We start from the raw sequence: 22,418 nt of genomic DNA on the forward strand, positions 1-22,418 counted from the left end.
TCATTATGCAGTTACTAAATGTCAACACCAGGTATTGCTCAGAAAGAGCATGTTTGGGATCTGTGGCTTCTAATGCTGCATCACTGATGTACCAGGGCTGGCCTGTCACCCATGGACCCCAAATACCCTGGCACAACATGTGCCGGTGCTGAGTGATGTCCTCATGGGTGCAGCAGCAGCGCTTGGCCCCAGAAATGCCCAGGACATTGCACGCCCTCCTTTCTCCCAGTGGTTTGGCCAAGAATTGTTCATTCCTGAACTTTTCTTTCAGACCCCTGGTAGGTGCCAGACACCTAAGGCAGGCAGGGGCAGCTCCTGGGCACACAGAGCCATGTACAAAGACAATTTAGCACCTCTCTAGTCCGTGTGGGCAGGGCGATGGCAGGAGCAGCCCTGGGTGCACAGTGCTCAGTTCTTGCTCGTGGCTCGTTTAGAAGGGGGGACAAAGAAGACTTTACCAGCTAACACAGAATAATTTTGAAGCAGTCAGTAAGTGTTCATCTTAAATTGATTAGACAATATAATAAATAGATAAATAAATAAATATTATTTTTTTTAATAACCAAGCGTTATTCTCCTAACTCAGATCCAGGAGATGGTCCACTCGGACGCCACGTCCTATGAGTCCAACCGCCAAGTGCCGCTGATCAATCGCCCCGGGATGTTAGCCGGCCCCATGAGCGCCCTCAGCCAGTCACAGCTCATTTCTCAGATGGGGATGAGGAGCGGTGTGACCCATGGATCCCCATCACCCCCGGGAAGTAAGTCTGCTACACCATCTCCCTCCAGTTCTACTCAGGAAGAGGAGACAGAGTCACATTATAAGGTACGTGCAGTCATGCCTGTTTTAACAGACAGTGAGAAAACAGCAGATGATGTTTTTCAGTAAGGGATAAATTGCGCTAAATAAAAGTACAGACTTTTGGTCTTTTTTAAAAAAATTATGTATATATAGTGGGAAAGTCTCCCAAGGCTGGGGAGGTTGTTCCCTGCCTAGGGTGAGGTGCAGCATGGCAGGCTAGCACACATGCCTGGGTTGTGCGTGCAGCAAGTCTGGCAACGAGCTGGGCTTGCCTCCCGCGGTTTACCAGGTCCGTCAAGCTGCAGTTTCCTCCGATGAGGGTTTTGATGAGCAAAGCGGGATCTGGGCTACGGTTCTGCAAAGGCTTGGGTGCACAATTAGATTTCTGATGGCAGGTAGAGGAGACTAAAACAGGGAAGGAAAATAACACAGGGTGGGATTTAACTGAGCTCACTCAACATGACTTGCTAAGGGGAAAAAAAACACCCAGAAATTAAGAGTCTTCTGCCTTTTAGTTCACCCAGGCAGAGTTCAAGTAGCCAGCAGTGTCTTAGTGGCACAGGGTCTGCCTCTACAGCCAACACAACTGCTGCTGAGCATGCCATCAAGAAACCCAAGGATTTCCCAGGGTTTTGGGGACATTGTGGTTGTTACCCATCTTTCTCAAAATGCACCCGCAAAGCAGACAACACATGCTGTGTTCTGTGAGTCTTCCGTCTGTTATTTACTGACAGCAAATTGCAGCAATTGCGTGGTTGCTGTATCAACGCCCGGTGGGTCTCTGTGCCGGCAGGTCAATCACTGTGCTCCCTATGGGACTTTGATTAAAGCCTTTCATGGAAAACCTTCTCCCTGAGGTGCCGATCCAAGGATGTCAGAAGCTGATCCAAGCATCAGAAGCACTGATATTGTAACCTTGTCCCGCAAAAATAGGCAGTTGTGACAGGATTTGAATATATAACCAGAGCAGCAAACTGCAGAGACTGGAAAACTAGGAAAACACTAGGACTGAGCAAAAACCTTCCCCTTTCCACAGAAATCCAGGCAAATGCATTCCCACCAATCCTGTAGTTTTTAATCCGTTGGCAGCTTTTGCTTCAGATCAGGACATGTCAAAGCAGAGTGCACATGTGGGTGCAATAAACACTTAAATGTAATAAAACTGTAAAAAGAAGGGATACATGTCGCTGGAAATAGGTGGAGGTTCTTGAACTCTGCGATTCCATGTTTGGGGGACACAGTGGGTTGGGTTGTGCTGCTGGACCCCACGGTCTGCCATCTCCCAGAGCCTGTGTCACACAGCTCCAGGCAGTTACCTGGGAGCTGAATGTTTTGCATCAGCAGAAAATGAGTTTCAGCTCAGTCACACACTGAGTTCTCTCCCTGCACCTTTCAGCAGCACCCAGCTTTCCTCCCGCCCGGGGCCGCAGGACAGGGCTTTGGGCTTGGATCTTCTGTTCTCACTCAGCCACTGGTGCCTGTGGGGGTAGGAACAATTTGGAGATGCCCAAATTGTGACAACTTGCAGAGATTTGAATTTTTCCTAATCCCAAAGGCATGCCCCCTCATTTTTCTGCCCTGTAAACTACCCAGCCAGACAGGTGGAACAGGAGTGATGTGTTTGATGGACGAAGGAGACTGTAAGTGTGAAAAAAGCAGCAGAACCGCATGGTGGCCTGCAGGTTTGTTTGCTTTCTCTATCTACACAGCTGCTGTATTCACCCATCAGTCATTTTTCATATGGCCATTAACGGCCTTTCTGCTACAAGTCATCAAAGCAACATCTAACAAGCAGAAATTAATCTTGCAACCAAGAAGGTCACACGTTAAAGAAATGGGTCTGATGCCAGCAGGTAGTTCAGGTCCAGCAGGTCCTCTGAGCCAGGGAACTTGTGATTTTAGGAGGTCTCCCAGCTTCACGGATGCGTTTACCTGCTACATTGCTCCAGAGGGGTGTACACATGCATGGGAGGGAGAGGTAGTTACAGCCCAGATTCCAGTTGGATTAGCGATCTCTCTCCATAGTTATTATAATCATGGTGTCCACAAGGTTCCTGCTTCTCATGGGTTCAGCATCTAAGGTGACACAAAGCCACCAGTTTAGGGGATCACATCTGTCACCAGTGAATTGCCCCAGTCCACATCAGGTGTTAAACATCCCTTCTGCTGCCTCTCCAGAGGAGGTCTGTGCAGGGGCTTGTGGCCACGCACTTCGTCCCACCGCAGGAGCCCTCACGCAGGAGCCCTCACGGTTGCTTTGCGTGGCTCACCCCCCGGGGGATGCAGTTGCTCTAGGGCAGCAAGGTGCTGGCTCACTGGGGCTTGCCTTTAGCCGTGAACGTGGCTTAGGTTGTTCAAGCATCTTCTGCCACTCAGGGCTGGGCTGTTGTCTCATCCTGTGCTGCATCACACCTGGTAAACCCCAGGAAAACCAGGCAAAGCCCTGACCTGCTCCGCTTTCTCCTAGGAACAGATGGCTCCAGGCAGCCTTGCAGGCAGTGTCTGTTTTCCATAAATACCGTTTGCTTTGTGGTGCTGCCGCAGCAGACCAACTCTGAAACCATCCCCATGGCTGTGGTTGCGTTGTGCCTGTTCCCAGCTCCTTCGCTCGGCTGACGGCTGGGAGGAGAGCAGGTCCCCCCGCGGCACTTAAGTGAATCAGACAGGATTAGAGTTAGTTAAAATACCATCTCACTTGCTAATGGGCTGAAGCCCTGTCATGCATTTTTTTTCTCCTAATAAGCTGGCCTTTCACCTCCAGGCCTCCCATTCAAGCCCAATTGGGCAATTTTAAATTAAAGGCAATTTTTTTGGTCTCTCTGCTCATTCACTAATGGTCACTGTCTGTTTGACAAATGTCGCTGCGCCGATACTGAACTTAATGACCAGTCAAGAGCAGCTGAGTGGAGCGCGGGAGCACCGCTGCCCTTTCCTCCCCGTGCCTGGCCTGTGCCAACTGAAGTGAAGCCTCTTAAATCCCGGCGCTTCCAAGCACACAATCAAATCGGCAAATCCATCAGCAGAAAAGGCCTTTTGCTCCCAGCCCTCACCAGGAGGCACGTTTTTTGCAGCGGCTTGGTGTTTGGACCTGTGTCAATTGATTTTTTCTGGGTTTTTTGGTTTTTTTTAGACCTGTAAGTGACAGGCTGGGCAACTTTCTAAGTGATGTAATTAGCCTGTGCACCTGGTAGAGCAGGGACTGCCAAAGTCAGGTGGTGGCGGAGCACTCGGTGCTTGAGCTCAGTGGATCTGCAGGCAGAGGTGCTGGCGTCCTGTTTGCCCTCGAGGATGCACAGATCCCGACTGCAGCAGCCAGCTGGCAGCAAACGGCTTTATTCTCTGCCGTGTTTAACCTTTGGTGTATTTAGTTTTCCCTCCACTATAAAATAAGGATAATGGTGCTTCCCTGTAGTGTGAGGTTTCACTGACCACAGTTAATGCATTAAGAGCTTTGATGTATGTCTAAGTGCTTTCCAGGGGTCTTCTCCTTTGCACACCATCACACAGAGGCTTCTGCAGTTCCAAATATTCAACTTGCTGCCCAGGGCATCCTGGTGGAGGCTGAGCCATAGGATCTTCCTTCTCTGCTACCTTTGCTGGGAGCATCCCTGTTTCCAGCCTTGCTGTTTGACTTCCCAGCCCAGTGGCAGTGTGGCTGAGCAGCCACAAAGTCCAACTTCTGTTGCCTGGGTCCTGCTCCTCTTGATTCAGCCCCCCACAGGGCACTGAGTGGATACAGCCAGCCTAGTCATCTGGCTGCGCCCGGACCAGTTACAAAGAGTGAGCGGTGCATGCAAAGTGTTTAATAGCTAAGATTAAAATAATTTAATTCCTGGATATTTTCCTGGATAGGGGTTAGCAGAGTGAAACAAATTTTGGATGACCCCAGCATATTGGCTAATGTGATGCTGGTGCTGCTGGATCAGTGCTCGCAACCTTCCTGCACAGGGAGTGAGGAGGCTGAGCCAGCAGCACACGCGTGGGGGCAAGAAAAGTCAGAAGCAGCTTGCAAAGGGGGATTATTGGGTTGGAAATTGGAAACCTTATGGAAGCTGAGGCTGGAAAAATTCATGGACTGCTAAATGGATCTGGCTAGGAAGCAAGGCATTTGGAGAGGTCCCAGAAGAGGGTCAAGGAGTAAGTGAGCTTGTGATGCCAGGGAGGAGGAGGGGGAAGGGGGGGTGACTGAGGATGAGTGTCTGGCAAGCCCCAGCCTTGAAGCAGGGACCACTTAAGCAGCAAGGGGCAAACCCAGGCTGTGAACTGGGTTGTGAGGAGGCACCCAAGCCAGGCTCAGGCACCCACCAACAGTTTGTGTAATGATCCTAGAGGCTCCTGGGGACCAAAGAGACCCCCAGAGCTGCTGCCCTCCTTGCCACACTGGGAGCCCTCCTCTGCCCATGCCTGCTCTCATCCCCTTTGCTATCAAGTTGTAGCAGGGACTTGTAGCCAACTACTCCCAGCTGACTGCTAAGGTCTGTTTCTTGGTTTTGCAGGTTACTGGAGAGAAAAGACCATCAACAGACCTGGGCAAAAAGCCTAAAAGCCAAAAGAAGAAGAAAAAGAAGGATCCCAATGAGCCCCAGAAGCCCGTGTCGGCCTACGCCCTGTTTTTCAGAGACACGCAAGCAGCCATCAAAGGGCAAAACCCCAACGCTACCTTCGGGGATGTATCGAAAATTGTTGCGTCAATGTGGGACAGCTTGGGAGAAGAACAAAAACAAGTGAGTTACTGATCTCTTTTGGGGTTTTTTTCTTCTTTCAACTGTTGAAATGTGCTTTTCTATGGTAGAAAGCATCAGAGTCTCCCCAAGCACTTCAGGAGCAGTGCTGAAGTGCCCACTGCCACTGGAAGGGATGCTCGAGTGGTTTGCATGCCACGCTCCCAGCCCCAAGCCGGTGTGGCAGCAATGTGACCTGGCCCTTGGACACCCCTGGGGTGGGAGGGCCTGACCCATGTCCTGGGCAGGGCAGGGACGGGGCTGCAGAAGGATGCGCCAAGTTTGCTCTGCCTCTGCCCATCTTTTAGAAAAATCTCTGTGTAGCATGGGAAAGAGCAAATTTTTATGACAACTAATTATTCTTAATAAGATCATTCTTTGCAAAAACATCAGTGGCCTTTCCTGGGCATGGGGGTTTTATAGCCTTAGATGGGTGATGGGTTTGTATTTGCTTACTTACTTAAAGGGAGTGATGGCAAACCGGCTAAAAACTATTAACTCTCTACATCTCTGGCCTCACATCTAATGTTAAGGCTTTAAAAGCTTAGGAAGGAGATATCTGAAGTGGCCTTGCAGAGGAAACCTTCCTGCCCCAAAGCTGTCAACCACTTTCAGTCTCCTTCACATGGAGACTTCTAGGTCCTGCTTTAACTGTTTTGTTGATGCCGAGTCAGTTACAAAAGCCCATAATTGCTTGTTGCCTATTGAGAAAACCCCAGGGAACACTTTCCCTAGCAAGTATGTCTTTTTATCAGGCAGAGCGAGATCTGACACTGTGTGATGTGTCTGAACCTAACATGCTTTAACTGACAGTCCCTCCATGAGTGGTGAGCCCTTCTCCTAGAGCCTGGCTGCCGACTTCACACCGGCTCCATCTCCCATTGCGTGTCCATGGCCAGCATTTGAAGCAGCTACATTTGGGGAGGGAGCAGCAAGCAGGAAAAAAAAGTCATTTAAATGGAAGTCATGCTAGGAAATAGCCTTGCTTTCCACCCTGCACAAAGTGGGGAATAAGAGCAAGGCATCTTCTGGCATGAAAGCCCTTCTGCTGATCCATTTGGAGTCTCCATACTGTGCAAAGTGTTGCTTTGATGTTTGCATGATCCTCCCTTTTCTCCTCTTTGGACGGATCGCTGGGGGATCATGTAGGAATTTCTCGTGGTGAAGAAGGCAGGTCCCCTCCTTGTGCAGCTTGCTGACCCCAGCCCTGCTGCCTGGGAAGCTGCAGGGCAGGGGCTGGCTCTGGGCTGTTGGTGCAAGGTGTGGGAGGTTCAGGAGCGTGAAAAAGCTTTTACGTCCCCTCTTCCTTCTGCATTCATCCCTCCCAACATCTCAGTCTGCCTTTCCCTTACTCCATCCAGTCACAACTATCTCTGTAGCTTGGGCTCGGAGCTCAGCTGCAAATGTGGTTTATGGGATGGAAGTGCTGGTGTGACCCTGACTCAGCGCAGCACAAATGCTCAGCTCTTAATTAACAGCAGGGATTAAACCAGTCCGTTTATCTTCCCTGCTAACTCTTCCTTCTCTTTTATGAGATAGTAGCAGCCTTGCCGTCTCTTTACACACACTTTCTAAGTGGCTCCATTTCTCCCTCTGTAATTGATTTAATTAAGTCATTTGTTCCTTGTCTGAATGCTTAAATATTAACTTCCTGGCTTTGTCTCCAGCTGTATAGTTTTCTCCCACGACAGCTACCTCCCTGCCTGGGACTCCGGCTGGAGGGACACTATTTATCTTTGGCACTGGGACCATATTGCTGGTTTGTGCGATGTGGCACGTTCACTTTTGAAGTGCTTGGCTGGAAGGGAGTTTATTTAGTCCCTGTTTGCTTTCCTCTGCCAGCATCCCCAGTCAAGTTTGTTTGGATTCATAAAAGCAATGCAATGGAAAGGAAAAAAAGGAAAAGGAAAAAAAAAGGGAATTAACAAAATGTCTTTAATATGTGAAAACAAGTCTCCAGGCTGTCCTGCAGATCCTTCCTCCTGAGGACTGCAGGACATGGTGCATGCATTCACGATGAAGACAAGCAGCCCGTGCCCAGCACTCTCTTGGCACTTCTCGGAGGGGACTCCCGGTGGCCACAGAACAGCTACGCATCAGTGGCCAAAATTCTGCTGGGACCTAAGAGCCCAGACTGCCACGTGGCTGCACTGCACCGTGGTTTGGCTCATCGCCAGGCAGGAGCATCGTGCTCTGGGGAGGGGGGAAAGGTGGAAAAGGGAAGTGTTTCCCCCGCTGCGCTACTCCTAGCTCTATTGACAACCGTCATTTTTAATATCTTCATATCCTCACAGCAGAATGCAGTGCAGAAGGCAACCCAGGGAAAAACCAATGCAGCAGTAGGCAAGCAAGAGCCAAATCTGGATGTTCTTGCTCAACTATGAGCAAGGTTTTTAAAGAAAGCTTCCCTTCTTCCTGACATGAGAAAAGAGAGTGGGTTTGAGGCTGTAGAACCTGATTTGGGGCTGAGCTGTGGTCCCAGACTTGGATCTCTCGCAGCCCCCAAGATGTTCAGCGTGGGGCTGGGGCATCACGTCTCTGGAGGGCTGATCTGCAGACCCCAGCCCCACCATGTAATTATTAAGTAGCCATTTACCTCACTGTAGTTTCTGCTTCAGACAAGGTTTACAATCCATATTTCCCATCTTCTGCTGGGCACGGTGTTTCCTCAGCCCAGGTGTGGTTTGGCTCCTACCTTGTGGGAGAGCTGCAGGTAGGAAGCAACCAGGGAGGGGGTTCAAAGCAACCTGGCGGATAAACCCAACCTCAGCCCAGGCATTTTGAACTTGTGATCCCCCACCATGAGTCAGCAGCCCCCAGCACGTGCCCCACTGTGTCTGCAGACGTGCTCATCCATCCCTGCCAGCTCCATCGTGCACAGAGGAGTTATGCAGAGCGTGGGGTGGCTGCCATGCCAGTGCCAAAGGGATGAGGAAAGCCCGTGCCGGTGGCTTGTAGCCATGCTGCCAGTGCAACCCAGCTAGGAGGGTGGTCCTGTGCCCCCACCCCATGGCAGGCAGAGCCTCAGCCCCACTCCAGCTGCACTTGCCCCACAGACGTTATGTGGAGCGTTTCTGCAGGCAGAAACAAGACGCCATCTCTTTGCCAGGTAGCTCAGGCCAGCATGCAGAGGGTTAATCCTCTGGCATTTGTGCTGCTAATGATTATATGCACTGTAATATCAAAGCTGTAGCTATTTATTTGCCATTGAGCAGGTGCTGCTGCTCCCACAAAGCAAATTTGCTTTCTCCTCCTGATGAAACAAGCAAAATAAAGGTTGCTCACGTCCCATTTCAGATATGGTTTTTTCCCTGTGCACTAACTGAAAGACAAACACTGAGCAGGAACCAGAATGCATATTATGCAAGAAACCATATAATCTAGGAGCATCTTTGATTTGGCTGCTGCTGTCACAGACATGTATTTCACAGAGAGGCTTCCCCCACCTGCCCCCCCCCCCCCCCCTTCTTTTGTTCTTACTGGTTTATCATTTGTGCCTTTGTCATTTTGTTCCTTCTTCTTCTCTTCTCAGCCTCTTCACAATGAATCTTCATTTTCCCTCTGACACACTTGTATCTAAATTTCCTTATTTCCTGCCTTTTTTTATTTATATCTGTTGCCTGGTGATTTGATCATGCTGTGGAATACAGGATTAGCAATCTCCGTGTCCTTGGGTACTGCTCAAGGACACCTGTTCGGCAAAGCGCCGTTTTCTTCCCCATTTTAACCCCTTCCGGTGTGGCTGTGCGTGCATAACAGTAATAAATAACAATACCTTTAAATATCTCCAGCGCTGCATTAGCAGGATGTTGTAATCTTCATTCTTCAACAGCTGGCGTGGCCCTTTCTAAGAAGCTTACATGGGAATCTGAAGAATGTGACTTGGGGAAAAAAAAATATTAATACATACTCTTTGAACTTTGCAAATAGTTTAGCAGCTGTTCCTGTAGAGATAGCTTAGACTTTGGTGGAGAGTGAAATGCTAATTCAGCTATTATCATCAAATGGGGTACCTGTCGTAGTAATCTGCCTGCAGCTGCAGGTCCCTGCTCGAGGCTCACAGCATCCCGCACCTCGGTGGTTTGGTTTTTTTTATTAGCCGATACAGACCAGCCTTCACAGCGTTACCCAGCGAGGTGTAAAAGGGTTGCTTGCTTTGACAGAAATTAGAAGAATTTGAGCACTAGATTGGAGCAAACTCTGCTAATTCACTGGGAAGAGTTTTTCCCCCAGCGCAGACGTAGCGCTCACAGCCTGGTGCCAGCTCGTGCCACCGGCAGGGCTGCAGCCCCCTCCCCTCCTTCCCCACGGCCCCCAGCCCTGCAGGTGACAGCCCTGGGGGCTGTCCTTCCCAGGGGGATTTCATCTGAGGGATAAGCCTGGAAACTCTCCAGAGCACACTGAGAAGTCACCGGTGGGATTTGCTCTTCTCTGCCATGTTCTCTTATTCCCTCTCTGAGCACCTTCCCGTTGCTCCCTGTGTTTTGGGGGAAAGGACGCTGGTTTGGAGCCTGGTGATGATGAAGCAAGGGGCACACTGCCAAGCTGGCAGTTGCAGGTAACTCTGGAACCTGCTTTTCTCCATTACGATGTCAAGCAACAGAGTCAAAGCATTGGGTCGGTGTTTCCCTTAACCCTGGAAGCTCAGAGCAGGGGCATCAAGAAGCTCCTGAGCAATCTGCTGAGCGAACCTCAGGCTGAACGAGGGCTTCCCATCCTAACTAAGCAGAAGCCAAGTCGGACAAAATCAGCATTTCCAGTTGAGTTTATGGGCCTGGGAACTTACTGGGGACACATAGGCAGAGATGAGTTCTTGCTCGCGATAGCCCTGCTTCACCAGGACCAGTTCAGTAATGGGAAGTGACTCCATGGCCAAATGCAGGTGTGGTTTTCCAATACAGATGCACAGCCTGGAGAATAACACAGCCTTCACACTCCAGGGATAAATTACCCTGCAGAAAAATTACTTGCTCAGCAGAAAATAATAGATCACCCATCTAATCAGATTCATCCGCTCATTGAACCTGATACATCACCTGGTGACAGGACACTGCATGTATCTGCGGTGGGACAAGGCATCTGGGGGCAGCTGTAAAGCTGTCCTATGTCAGAGCCATCATGGGAAGAGATCCCATGGGAACTGCATGCAGCAGGTGCTGCCTGGCAGCGTGGCCACCGAACTGCCCACGTCCAGTGTTGTACAGAGCTGTCAGCAGTGCAGCCACCACTGGTTCCAGTTTTCTGCTGCTGCCTCAAAGCCCTGGCAGCGAGGGGCTGGAGGGGTCTAACCAGTGGCCCTGGCCTGGAAGGAGGTTTCAGCATCTTTGCAGTGTCAAGGAAAGCCATGTACCGGAGAAGGATGAAAGCACTGATCCCAAACAAGCTTTCAAGAGAGGTCTGGTGGAGACCAGGATAACAATAGGGCAGATGTGAAGAGTCAGAACTGCTCTTAAAAGCAGCTCCAGGAGTGTGACTTCTCTTCCTGGAGAGCAAGATCAGAAGTGTGGAAGATGAATGTTGTGTGCTTTTCATTGGAGATTAGGGGTTGAATTTGTCACTCTCCTCTGTTTCACTTGGAGTATTCTATGGGCTGTCCCAAGAACACACTTTGTGCCCTGACATGGAGTGATAGATGACTTACACCCAGGTGGCACCGTGGTGTCAGGGCAGAGGAAAGCAGGAATCTTTACAATCAATCAAAAGGTAATTGCTACTTGGTCATGGGTTTACCCATTCCTTCTCCACAGGACTGCTTCACAACACTCAGCTCCACCAGGGGAAAGGAGGAGCTCTCCTGAAACCCTGCGAACAGTTCCCATTGCCAGGGCCTTTTATGCAGGGGTCCTCAGGGACGTTAGATGCTCAGCAGCTCCCATGCCATAGCTGGGAGAGCCTGGGGGAGCTGGAGCACTGCGTAACCAACAGCCTCGCGATGGGCATCGTTGGCAGGTGCCTCCCATGTCCAAGCTAGCTGACCTCAGGGGTTGGCAATCCAGGCTGTGGCTGTTAGTCTGAAGGAGACGTGCGCAGGAGATGTACACAGTAAATGGAGCTTGGGTTAGTTGGTTTTAGTGGAAGAATAAGACTTCCCCAAGAAGGGAGCAGCAGGGATACAGAGGAGGGTGCAAGGAGAGGAAGAGCTGGGAAGGAGTAGGGATGACGTGGCGTGTTTGCTTTATGCGTTTCTGATTGCTGCATGGAGGCCATATGCAAAGAGAAGGGTGCTGTGGCAACTCCGCTGTGCAGCGAGGGAGGGCTTTCGAGTCATCTTATGAGTAAGCCATAAGTTGCGATGATCCCAAGAGATATCTTGCAGGAAAGTGTATAATAGTTACAAGAAAAACCCTCCAGATTTACAAGCAGAATAAAATCCAAATTTATACATTTGGGGGGGAAAAAAAAACCAGTCATGGAATCATAGAAAGGAGGGCAAGGAGAGACTTAAGAGGTCAGCCAGACCATACTGCTGCCTGAAGTCAGGATCATCTCTACTTAAGCCATTCTTGATGGATGTGTGCCTAATCTGTTCTTAAACCCTCAGTGGTGGAGATTACACATCTCTCCAGGCAATCTCTTCCCGTGCTTAATTATCCTGACTGTTAGGAACACTTTCCTCTTGCTTAGCCAACATTTCCCCTGTTACAGTGTAAGCCTATTGCCTCTTCTCCGATCTGCAGTAGATGCAGGGGATCGTTAGTGCCTCCTTGCTGCATCGCATTTGGAGGCTGTGGCTCCCCTTGGTCTCTTCTCTCCCAGCAAAACACACGGAGTCCTTCAGCTCTCCTCATGGAGACCTTTGCTGCACTTTTCATCTCTTCTCTCCTGATGGTCTATGTCTTTTCTGAAGCAAAATGCCCCAAACTCCGTCTCGGATTGCAGCAGAGACCTTTTGGCTTGGGGTCAGCGCACCCCCTGCTTTTTGGGGGGGAGAGTTTGAGCAGTTTCCATCGTTCCGCAGGCTCGGGAAGCAGCGTTTCTGCTGAGGCAGGCGGGCCGGGATGCAGAGGTTACCGGTAACAGCTCCGGCTGTCACTCAGGGCCTGCACGACACGGAGCCGTTCGTGGGTGTCAGCAGGGTTTGGAATAATTGTCTTCTCTAATTAACTGGTTATCAAACAAGAACATTTCATTACGGTACAATTACTAGCTGCTTTGCTGAGACACAGAGGTGTCAGGATTACGATCCCAACATATGCTTCTTACAGCTCTGATTTTTTGTTTTCATAATCACTAACCATTTTTGCTCCCCCCCAACCCACCCACTCACTTAATGACTAATGAATCCTCCTGCTAATGAATAAGGAAAATAAATCAGTGGGCATGGCAGGTTAGAAAGAAAAACATGCAAAATGTTTTGAGGATCCTTAAATCTGATAAATTACTTTGAAATTAAAATCCCTGGGAGAAAATGAGATTTAATTAGAAAGTAACATGGTTTTGTCAATGTTTAAATTAAAATTTTAAAGGTTATAAATACTGCACTAGAGCTGCCTTTACGCAGAGGATTCGTGAGAAGTTTTGTTCAGATCCACTCTTCCCACGCCAGCACGGCGTTGCCCCAGCAGCAGGCTGCGGTCCCGTCGGAGCCCGGTGGGTGCAGAAAGCCCCCATGCGAGGTGGGACTGCAGAGGGCCAGCAGGAGCCCCTTGGGGATGCTTTTTTACAGGGAAGGTATTGAGATACTGGACCAGTTTGCCCAGAGAAGCTGTGCTTGCCCCATCATTGGAAGTGTTCAAGGCCAGGCTGGATGAGGCTTGGAGCAACCTGAGCTGGTGGAAGGCGTCCAAGCCCATGGCCAGGGGGGTTGGACTGGATGGTCCTTGAAGGTCCCTGCCAACCCAAACCATTCTGTGACCCTACGGTCACAAACCAGATGACCCACTGGGAACCTTCCAGAGCTGGAGGGAGCATCTCAGAGGAAACACCTCCTGGGCTCACCCTCTCACCCTTCTCTGTAACCTTGCTGGTGGCCAGGGCTGGAGCAGGGGCTGGCCTGGGCAGCATGGAGGCTCCTGCTGGGAGCAATCCTGCTCTCCCCATGGGATGCTGTGCCGCTTGGCTGCCCCTGCCCAGCCGTGCTGCACCAGGCATCCCCCGGCAGCACTTTCCAAACATGAGTGGGGCACAGCGCCTGCTCATTGTCTGAAAAAGACACGGACAGATGAAGAGTGGGAAAAAAAAAAAAGTGTAGCAGAAAACACAAGTAATGGAGGTGAAGGTAGGCATGGAATTTATTTATTATTCATTTAGGTTAAGGAAGTCTCATTTACCTGCCCTCTCACTGTCCATAAATTGCAGGCTTTCTCCAGATGCGTCTTCCTACTAATTAATTTTTTCTCTGCATGGCTGTGAATACTTTGATTTCCCATTGTCCCAGATACAAAAAAATAGGGAAAACGCTTTTGGTATTTCGCTGTTACAGAGGGGGGAAAAAACATGTTTTCAATACATCAGCACCCAGCTATGGCCACTCTTCTACTGGCCTGAGACCCAGGAATTCATCGCTCGTAGCTGGGCAGGCATCAGGTACCACATGCAGAGCCGGGGGCACCCCGTGTTTGTGCTTTACAGTAGGTGCCGTGGTGGTGGCACCGGTGTTGCTGTGATGGGTGACAGAGGGGAGGTGAGGGCTGTAGAGAAAGGTAATAGCTTTTATTAGGGGAACTGATGCAGTTTGAAGAAATAGTTGCTTTTCACAGGGAAACTCTTCTTCAGGCTGACATTTTGAAATGTAATTTTGTTCTGAATGGAGCAAATATAATACTTCCTGAATACCATAAAGCCAAAGACAAACTTAGGAAAACGCTCCATTTCAGAAAATTACCATCTGAGACCTCCAGAGTGTCAAGTCAAAACATTTCATTACGGGAGTCTTTCTGATTTAGCAATGAAAATAGCACTTTCGATCCATTTTTAATAGAATTTATCTGTACTGATTTTAAACTGAAATTCAAGTAACTGGGCAAGTTAACTGCTGGAAGGTTTTTTCCCCTCGGAGGTCAGTGTTAGGGGGGAGGCTGGGTGCTGCCGTGGCTGTGGAAGTTTGTAGGGGAAAGGAGCTAAATATCCCCACTGGCCTTCAGCATCTTGATTGTTGAAAGCTGTCATTGTTTTTAAAGCAGAATTAAATGTATGCAAATCTGTTCTAATTGGAATCGACTGTCGGTGTGCCGCTGGAGGAGAGCTTTGAGTTTCCAGCAGAGGAGAGGGCTGGTGGGTATTTTTCTTGGGAGTTTCTGCCATTTTGCTGAAATTTTTATTCTGTTTTAAAATATTCTTCTCACTTGCCCAGTTTAATCTGTTTAACCCCACGAGGACTCGCACTGCTTGAGACAGGCTGGAGTACACCATGCATTTCACATACATGGAGGGCAAAACTCTGGGCAGAAAGGGGACCAGCACTGTGAAACGATCGTGAAGCATGTCTCATTACAGGGGAGAGAGAAAAGAATAAACAGTAATTCATATATAAGGCTTTTTTTTTTTTTTCCTTAGAGTACCAAACTCCCCTGATACTTGCTGTTTTCCTGCAAGCCCCAGCTCCCCACATTGTAAGAACAAGGAGAAATCTTGGATTTGATATGACGAGAAAGCACTTCCCAGCTGTCAGGACTGCAGAGGAGAGCTGGAGTTTTGAGCTCTAAAGGCTTAGTAATGGGAAAGCCAAGAAAATTAATGAGTAGTTTAGGATTTATGAGTGTCTCACCGTTTTTTTTTCAGCTAGTCCTATCATTTGGGGATTTTGGGTCTTGTCTTGCTCTTCCAAGAGCCTGGATTGCACACTCTGCTGACTGCTCTCTGGAAGTGATTTCATTGAGTTCACCCTGTAAAATCAGGCTATGTCTCTCACAGCCGATGTGCAAAAATGCCTGCACAGGCAGGCAGTCCGCTCTGGCCTGTGATGCCACCAAAGATCCCAGCGTGAGCCAATCTGGAGGCTTTATTAGCTTGATTTGGGGTAGATTCCTCTCCAGCAGAAATGAGTTTTCCACGCACACGTGCGCGCTGGAATGGCCTCAGTGGAGCAGGTGCCATTGAGCAGGCAGGGTGCAGCCAAGCCCAGCAGCACCCTATTCTACTTTATTAATTATTATCCGTTGCTTGGTCCTTTCAGGCATACAAGAGGAAAACAGAAGCCGCGAAGAAGGAGTACCTGAAAGCCCTGGCAGCGTACCGGGCCAGCCTCGTCTCCAAGGTACAGCCTGTGCTCGCGCTGCCAGTGGACGTGGCAACGCTGAATTACTTGCAACTCATAGGACTTTACAGGGGGGAGCAAGTTTGTAAGAAGTACAGTGTAAGCATGCTATCAGGACTGATATCAGTGTCGGCCACCTTCCTGAGGCGCGAAAAGCAATGCTCTGCAGCCAGGCAGGCACCAGGCTGACTTCAGCCTTTAGCACCCTGAGACGAGACCCCGGGTTGGGTTGTCTTCCTCAGCAGGTGTCACAGCAGGGGAGGGGAGTCCCCGCCCCAGGGAAAGGGGCCCCTGCTGCCTGTCCCCATTGCCAGTGGCTGTTCTTGCTCGCCCGGCTCTCGGGGTGTGAGTGCAGCAAGTGAAGGAGCAGCGGCGAGGGGAGGAGGATGAGTCTCACTGTGGGTGGCACCGGGACTGGCCCCGGGAAGGTGACACTCGTGCCCTGGGCAGCAGCCAGGTGCCAGCATCCCTGCTGCACCCTGCCCTGGGCACCTGGGCCGTTCCGGCTGCTCAGGACCCCGGGTCCTGCTTCCCCTGTGCGTGCTCAGCCGAGGGCGGGGTTTTAGGGAGTAGGACCCGTAACTGCAGGTTGAGGAGTATGTGAGCACATGCAGGCTTAACGCCCTGCTGCCAGGCAAGACCCCGCGAGCCCACTGCAGCGCCTGGCAGTGAACTTCCAGGGGATTTCAGATTTAGATGGGAATTCCCAGTGCTGCAAGTCTGCACCTGGGGCAGCAACGCTGGGCCAAGCCCTCCAGATGTAGATGCCCACCCCAGGGGACCTCACACCTTGTCCTCCTCTGTGTCTTCAGAGAGGGGACACATTAGCAGCCGGTGAGTTTGGGGTGGCTCCTGCAGAGCTCGTAGGCTTGCTGGCTCAGGGGGATATGCTTCCCTTGGGCTGTATGTTTATCAGGTTGGCTTTTCTCCTTTAAAGCTTCTCCTTGTTACCAGACAACACCCTCGGTACTTAATCATCACATTCAGCTGCCAAGGGAAATAATGTGATGGCCCAAATCAGCCATCATCTGGAGCATCTGGGTGATTGTGGTGGTGGGTTGGAAGGGCTTGAAGTTACCTGACTTAACTTGTAAACAGAACGGCAGCAAGGACAGAAAAAGGGAATGGAAAGGACTGCTGGGGCGTTTAAAGCTTTTCTTGGTCCCTCTGGAAACTTCTCAAGGCCTTGCCTTGAATGTGCCAGCAGCAGTGTGGGGCAGGTACCGTGGAAGGCATAGAGTCAAGGCATTCTGTGGTTTCGTTTTTTCCTGGTTTCTCCGATGACTGATTCTTCACAGAAGAGCAACTTTGCTTTGAGTAAAACAGCACAGTGTGATCCTGGCTGCCAGGTGAGAGGGGATCTGGAGTATCATTACAGAGCCCATCGCAGGACAAAAACCTCTTTGTCTGAGCCATAAAATGTCACGTTGTTCTTCTCTTTTCCCTGCAGAAAGGCGGCCACCATTGTCCTGGCATTATAGACCCCACCAGGGCCACAGGAATGCACAGGATTAGGAAAGCAGAGTTTTTGCAGTCTCATTTGTTCTCTGTTGGAAGCAAAAGTGATTTTGTCACCCACCTATGTGGATCTAAGGAGTGAGCTGCAGACGAGAGGTTTGCCTCTGCACAGGTTGATGCCCCGCCATGCTGCAGGCTCTGTCGGAGGCACGGCCCAGTTACTGCACTTTAATTTCCCAGATGCGGGTACTGCACCCAGCGAGCCGCAGGGCTGGGGCTGCACGTGCCGGCTGCTGGGAGAGGAGCAGGAGCCGTGGGGAGTCCGGGTAGCTCGGCTGGGCAGACAGCTGTCTCGGGACATATAACGATGTTTCCTCCCTTCCTTTCTCATTACCCTCCGTTCTGTTTTCCCCACAGAGCTCTGCTGACCAGGGGGAGACGAAAAGTGCCCAGAGCAATCCACCTTCCAAAATGATCCCCCCCAAGCAGCCCATGTACCCGATGCCGCCGCAGGCTTCCTCACCCTACCCTGGCCTGGGCTCGTTCCTGTCCCCGTCAGACCTGCAGAACTACCGTGGCCACCCCCACCCTGGCCTCTCCCGGACCCTCACCTCCAAACCCATGCTGCCCAGCATCAGTGCCTCCCCGCCGCCCTCCTTCCAGATCAGCCCCCCCCTCCACCAGCAGCTCTCCTTGCACCACCCGCAGAGCTCCCTCCTCAGCCAGCCCCTCAGCATGCAGCAGGTCCCCCAGCAGCCCCTCCTGTCCCCCCCCATGGCACTACAGGTACAGCCCCCCATGAACGCCTCGCCTCCCGGGCAGCAGGTAGGTGCTCAGAGAGAGGTGCAGCACGAGCCGCACCATTTCCCCTCTTCCCATTGGGTCTGTTGGGCTATGGATGGTTTGGGGATGTCGGGTGGTGATGTTGTCCCCCAGGGGATCTTCTGGCTCCATCATCTTGCAGATCTCATTGTTTGGGGGTGATTTTTTCAAGAGTGTTGAGCTGGGAGCATAAGCACCCCAACAAATGGGGCAGATTTGTGTGACCGGGGCAGTGAAGCCACTTCCAGTGGGGGAAGCTGCTGGAATTGGGGGTGCCCCTCTTTGTGCACATGGTCCCCCAGCCTGGTCTGATGGGGTTTGTTGATGGTCATCTGAAACAGTGGGTTGGATAGTTGGTGAAAACCCCCTCTTGTGATATTGCTGAGAGAAGGGGGGCTGGAAGGGCATGGAATAAGAGCATGGATGCAGGGGCATTGCCAGCAGGAGAAAAAGGGGAGAGGGAATGTCACAAATGAAATATAAGATCAGTATTTTTCTAAGAACTGCCTGGCAAGAGGAGAAAATCGCTTTTGTGGCAGAGAGCCGAGAGCACACAAGGTGTGGTTGCATGTATGCTATAATACCAGCACAGCCAGTCCTGCGGAGCGGTGCTAGGAACGTGTAAAACCTGCTGAAGCAAACGGCCCTCAGCTGTGCCCGGCTCAGCCCGTGCCCGGGGAGCCAGCCTGCAGGGGCAAAGTCTCTCCTCTTTAAAGCTGCTATTAAGAAAATGTATCTGGAGGAAAAATTGGCTATAGCAAAAGCGATTTCCTGTGCCTCATAGAGAACATGCCAGTGTCAGGAGACGAGTGGTTTCCCCAGTTCCTCCATCTGAAATATGGACTGGACAAACTGTTCAGGTGGGGGACATGTGCTCTGAATTCACAGCTGCTGCCATTTACTTGATGATACTTTTAACTGCAATATTCACCCAGATGGGTGAATTATTCGTGTTTCACATGTTTACTAGCTATATATCACAACATTCGTACAGTACTTTAGCAGCAAACAAAGTTTCCTTTCCCATAATGTGACCTATTCAGTTTGGAGCTAACTCTGAGAAAACGCAAATTGTTGCTTTGGGAACAAGTGTTGCAGTAGAAGAAAACCAAAGGAGAGCAGGGATGTGGAAGCAGGGTTATGCCTGAGCATAATAAAAAGACAGCACATGTGGGAAGGTCAGATCCTTAATCAGATTTTAATTTCCAACCTGTTCAGGGTATTCCAAGTAATTTCTTCAGCACAGTGATTGGGCTTTAGCTTTACGTAAGCCCAAGTGGCTTCTGTAATTCAGTGATAGCCTATGTCGAGAAATGAGCATAAAAGGGGATCCTCATAGTAACTTTAATTGGGGTACTTGTTGTTGCTAAGGACACCACATAAATTTGTGAATATAGAATAAAAAGACAAAAAAAATAACCCACACTGCCCTAATTTGGATATTTTTGAGAAGATCCTGTTCTTGGTCAGGTAAATACCATGACTCTTGTTTGTACACATTGCCTAAAGTGACCTAATTAAGCCAACCCCAAAAAAAGTGGGAAAACTGATCAGCTTTCAGATAAAACAGTCCTGCAGTGTCCTTGTTAAATTGCTGGCGGTGACAGCTGATGGAGAGAGCATTGCTTGTGTGGATGCTCCTTACCTTGTTACTGTACCTGATGATGGGCTAACGCATTACTGCAAAGGGAGCTGCACTTGAAATGGAAAAACGGGTTTGATTGCCAGGCTGCTGATGCAAAGGCTTTCACGGCTGCGTGTCTTCTGCAGCCATTCACCAGCCCCCGAGGAGGGACGTCCTGACAAACAAGGGGGAGAAGAGGGATGTAAAACAGATGTTGCTGCATTGACACCTGCTTGCAATAACTTGCACTCTGCAAGGTCCCACCACCGTGGTTTCGGGTCCTGGGCTTGGACCCGCTGCTGTCCCTGGGGCTCACCCTGTGCTCTGCTCTGCCGTGGTTTTGGGGCAATGCATGTGAAGGTGTTTATGTGATATTATTAGATCTGCTGTTTCTCCTGCTGTGTGTACTCCTGTAACCCTTCCTTTCTTTTCCACCCTGCAGGACTTCTCACATATTTCGTCTGAGTTTCAAAACAGTGTTGGACCCCGTTCGCCTGGTGCATCAAACCCCCCAGGAAGCACTGAGTGGGACAACGACTACCCCAGCAGAGAGTGTGGGATTAACCACTGCAGGCCAGTAGACAAAATAGCACAGTGCTAATGCTCTTTCTATTATCTGAACTGTGACAGTGTGCAACAGCTGAGAATCTGCTGTAAAATGTACAGTAGCAAGCTGGTAGGCTAATTATGGTCAATGAGGTTCAAGGTTTCCTCTTCTCTGTAGGCTTACTGAAAGGATGCTGTGGAAGCAGGCAGCTTAAAACTCACAGATAGATTCTTCAGGGGGCATGAAGAGGTTTCCTTTTTCTGTGTTTCCATCCCATTAGCAATGCAGGAGCTGGACACATTTCCTTCTAGAGCAGGCCAGGGAAGCCCAGGCTCCCAGGCAGAGTCCCTGGAGGTCTGAAGGTGGCCATGGCCATAAGCAATGTCCTTCTGTTCCTAAAGTGACTGTTCTATCCCTGAGGTCACAACCTCCCGTAGTTGTCTCCAGCAATGGGTCCCTTATCGGTCCCGGGGTTTCACCACGGTAGCGCCCAAAGTTTCAGTCTCCCAAGAGCCACACGATGCTGCAGTCTGCTGCACCATGCAGGATAGGGCCATGTACATCTGCACTGATCTTCCCCCTTATGCCCTACAAGCTCTAGCACGAATGTGCCAGCACAAAGGTCCCTTCAGTGCTGCTTGAATTCCCCAATAAATAAAAACATCAGGATAGTCTCAAAGCTGGGGAACAGGGAGGGTGTGAAAGCCCTTTCCAACCTCTGCCTAATCCACTCTTGGCTCAGCACTAATAGTTTGGAGACTGCTATTGTGCTCTGCAGAACAGGCACGTGGTTTGCCGGGAGAGCAAGTAGGGAAGGAGGCTTGGTAGCTTCTGAGTATTGTTTGATTTGCTTGAAGTACTGGAACACAGTGCTTTCACTGGAGATAATAGCAAGCTCCCAGCCTTTTCAGAGCACAGCTCCCGTCTGTGCCAGCAGTGCACTTACAATCGCTGGGCTGGGCACAGACTGTGCAGACATTTATTTCTTTTAGGGAAATAAATAACTTGCTGAGCCATTAGACTGTCGCTGCTGTCTGCCTGCCCGAGGGGGCTTAGCTGCATGCATTGGTCTGGGCTCTGCCAGCAGCCTTTGCATGGTCGTTCCTGAAGTCTCTTGCAGACAACCTGAAAGAAAGAACCTATTTGGGTCTTGATGATAAAAGTCACTTTGGATGCTGTGGGCAAAATGCTAAAGATGCTTGGAGGGCTATAGCACATGGATCCCAGTTTCCAGAGGTGCTGAATCTCAAGAGGCAGCTCCCACAGAAATTAGCCCCCCTAGAAATAAGCATTGCTTCTTAGGTGATCAGCTGGGAAAATCCCTTGATTCCCTCTGCAAATCCCACTGCCCGGGCCCCATGCAGAAAGCTCAGGGCACTCTAGAAACCGGTGAAACACTCCCGCAGTAGTCAGGATTGAGGTCTGTGTTGCTAAAACAAGCTGTGTGACATCTGGCTGCAGTGCCGTATTGTAAGCAGAGGGCCCATGCAATTCATGATCAAAGCTCATGCATTTCATGCCTTTGTCATAGCAGAAATATCGAATTTCATGGATTTATCACAGCTTCCTGGAAAAAAAGTCATTCTAAAACCAGACAGATTATGCAGAGACTTCCAGATAATTATTGGAGTAGATTACAGCAATGAACTCAGGTGGATATAGATCAGTACTGCAGAGAGCCCATAGTGCACCAAAAAATATAGTCTCTGTTAAGGAGGGAGCCCTTGCCCATGACTGGAAGCACACGAGCTGCTGGCAGCCAGCTCCCGAAGCTGGCTTGTTCTCATTTTATTGTAAAGCCTGGTGCGTCAGCACTGCCATCACCTCCTGCTCCCGCTAGCCCCCGGTATTTGCTGCCTGCGTGCATGCTCTGCATTGCTTGTAGCATCCGCGCACATTTGTAGGACTGCAGCCCCAGTGTGTCTCAAGGTTACACTTGTGTTGAGAAAAGAGATGATCCGATTCTCATCATCTTCCTGTCGGGACTGGTTTCTCCAATGTACTGTGCACTGATTTCCAAGTGATGTTCAACGTTACCTTTGTGCTCCCCCCCAGCACCTTGCCCTGAGCTGGGTGTGAGGGTGCAGGGTGGGCTCGTGCCGGGTCAGTTCCAGCAGCCAGCAGGACTTAGGCAAAGCAGTGGTAAAGGGAAGGCAGGTCTTGTTGGGTTTGATTCATCAGTGCAGTTTTAGGTATAATTGGGCAGTCTCTGGATCGTGTAATTGCCCATTTCAACCTCAAAACTGCCT

General features: G+C 50.2%; 1 protein-coding gene across 3 annotated transcripts in view; it reads left to right on the forward strand.

Annotated features, from left to right (window-relative positions):
* Positions 1 to 22,418, forward strand: part of TOX2 (TOX high mobility group box family member 2) — a 150,584-nt gene that overhangs the window by 123,452 nt on the left and 4,714 nt on the right. For all 3 annotated transcript variants that reach the window (XM_040609058.1, XM_040609057.1, XM_040609056.1), the window contains exons 4-8: positions 587 to 826; positions 5,299 to 5,526; positions 15,638 to 15,718; positions 17,594 to 18,001; positions 20,065 to 20,195. In XM_040609058.1, the coding sequence (XP_040464992.1) occupies positions 587 to 826; positions 5,299 to 5,526; positions 15,638 to 15,718; positions 17,594 to 18,001; positions 20,065 to 20,195 (1,088 nt within the window). The remainder of the gene's footprint in view (positions 1 to 586; positions 827 to 5,298; positions 5,527 to 15,637; positions 15,719 to 17,593; positions 18,002 to 20,064; positions 20,196 to 22,418) is intronic.

The sequence above is a fragment of the Falco naumanni genome, chromosome 10 (assembly GCF_017639655.2).
Source record: "Falco naumanni isolate bFalNau1 chromosome 10, bFalNau1.pat, whole genome shotgun sequence".
Taxonomy (NCBI): Eukaryota; Metazoa; Chordata; class Aves; order Falconiformes; family Falconidae; genus Falco; species Falco naumanni.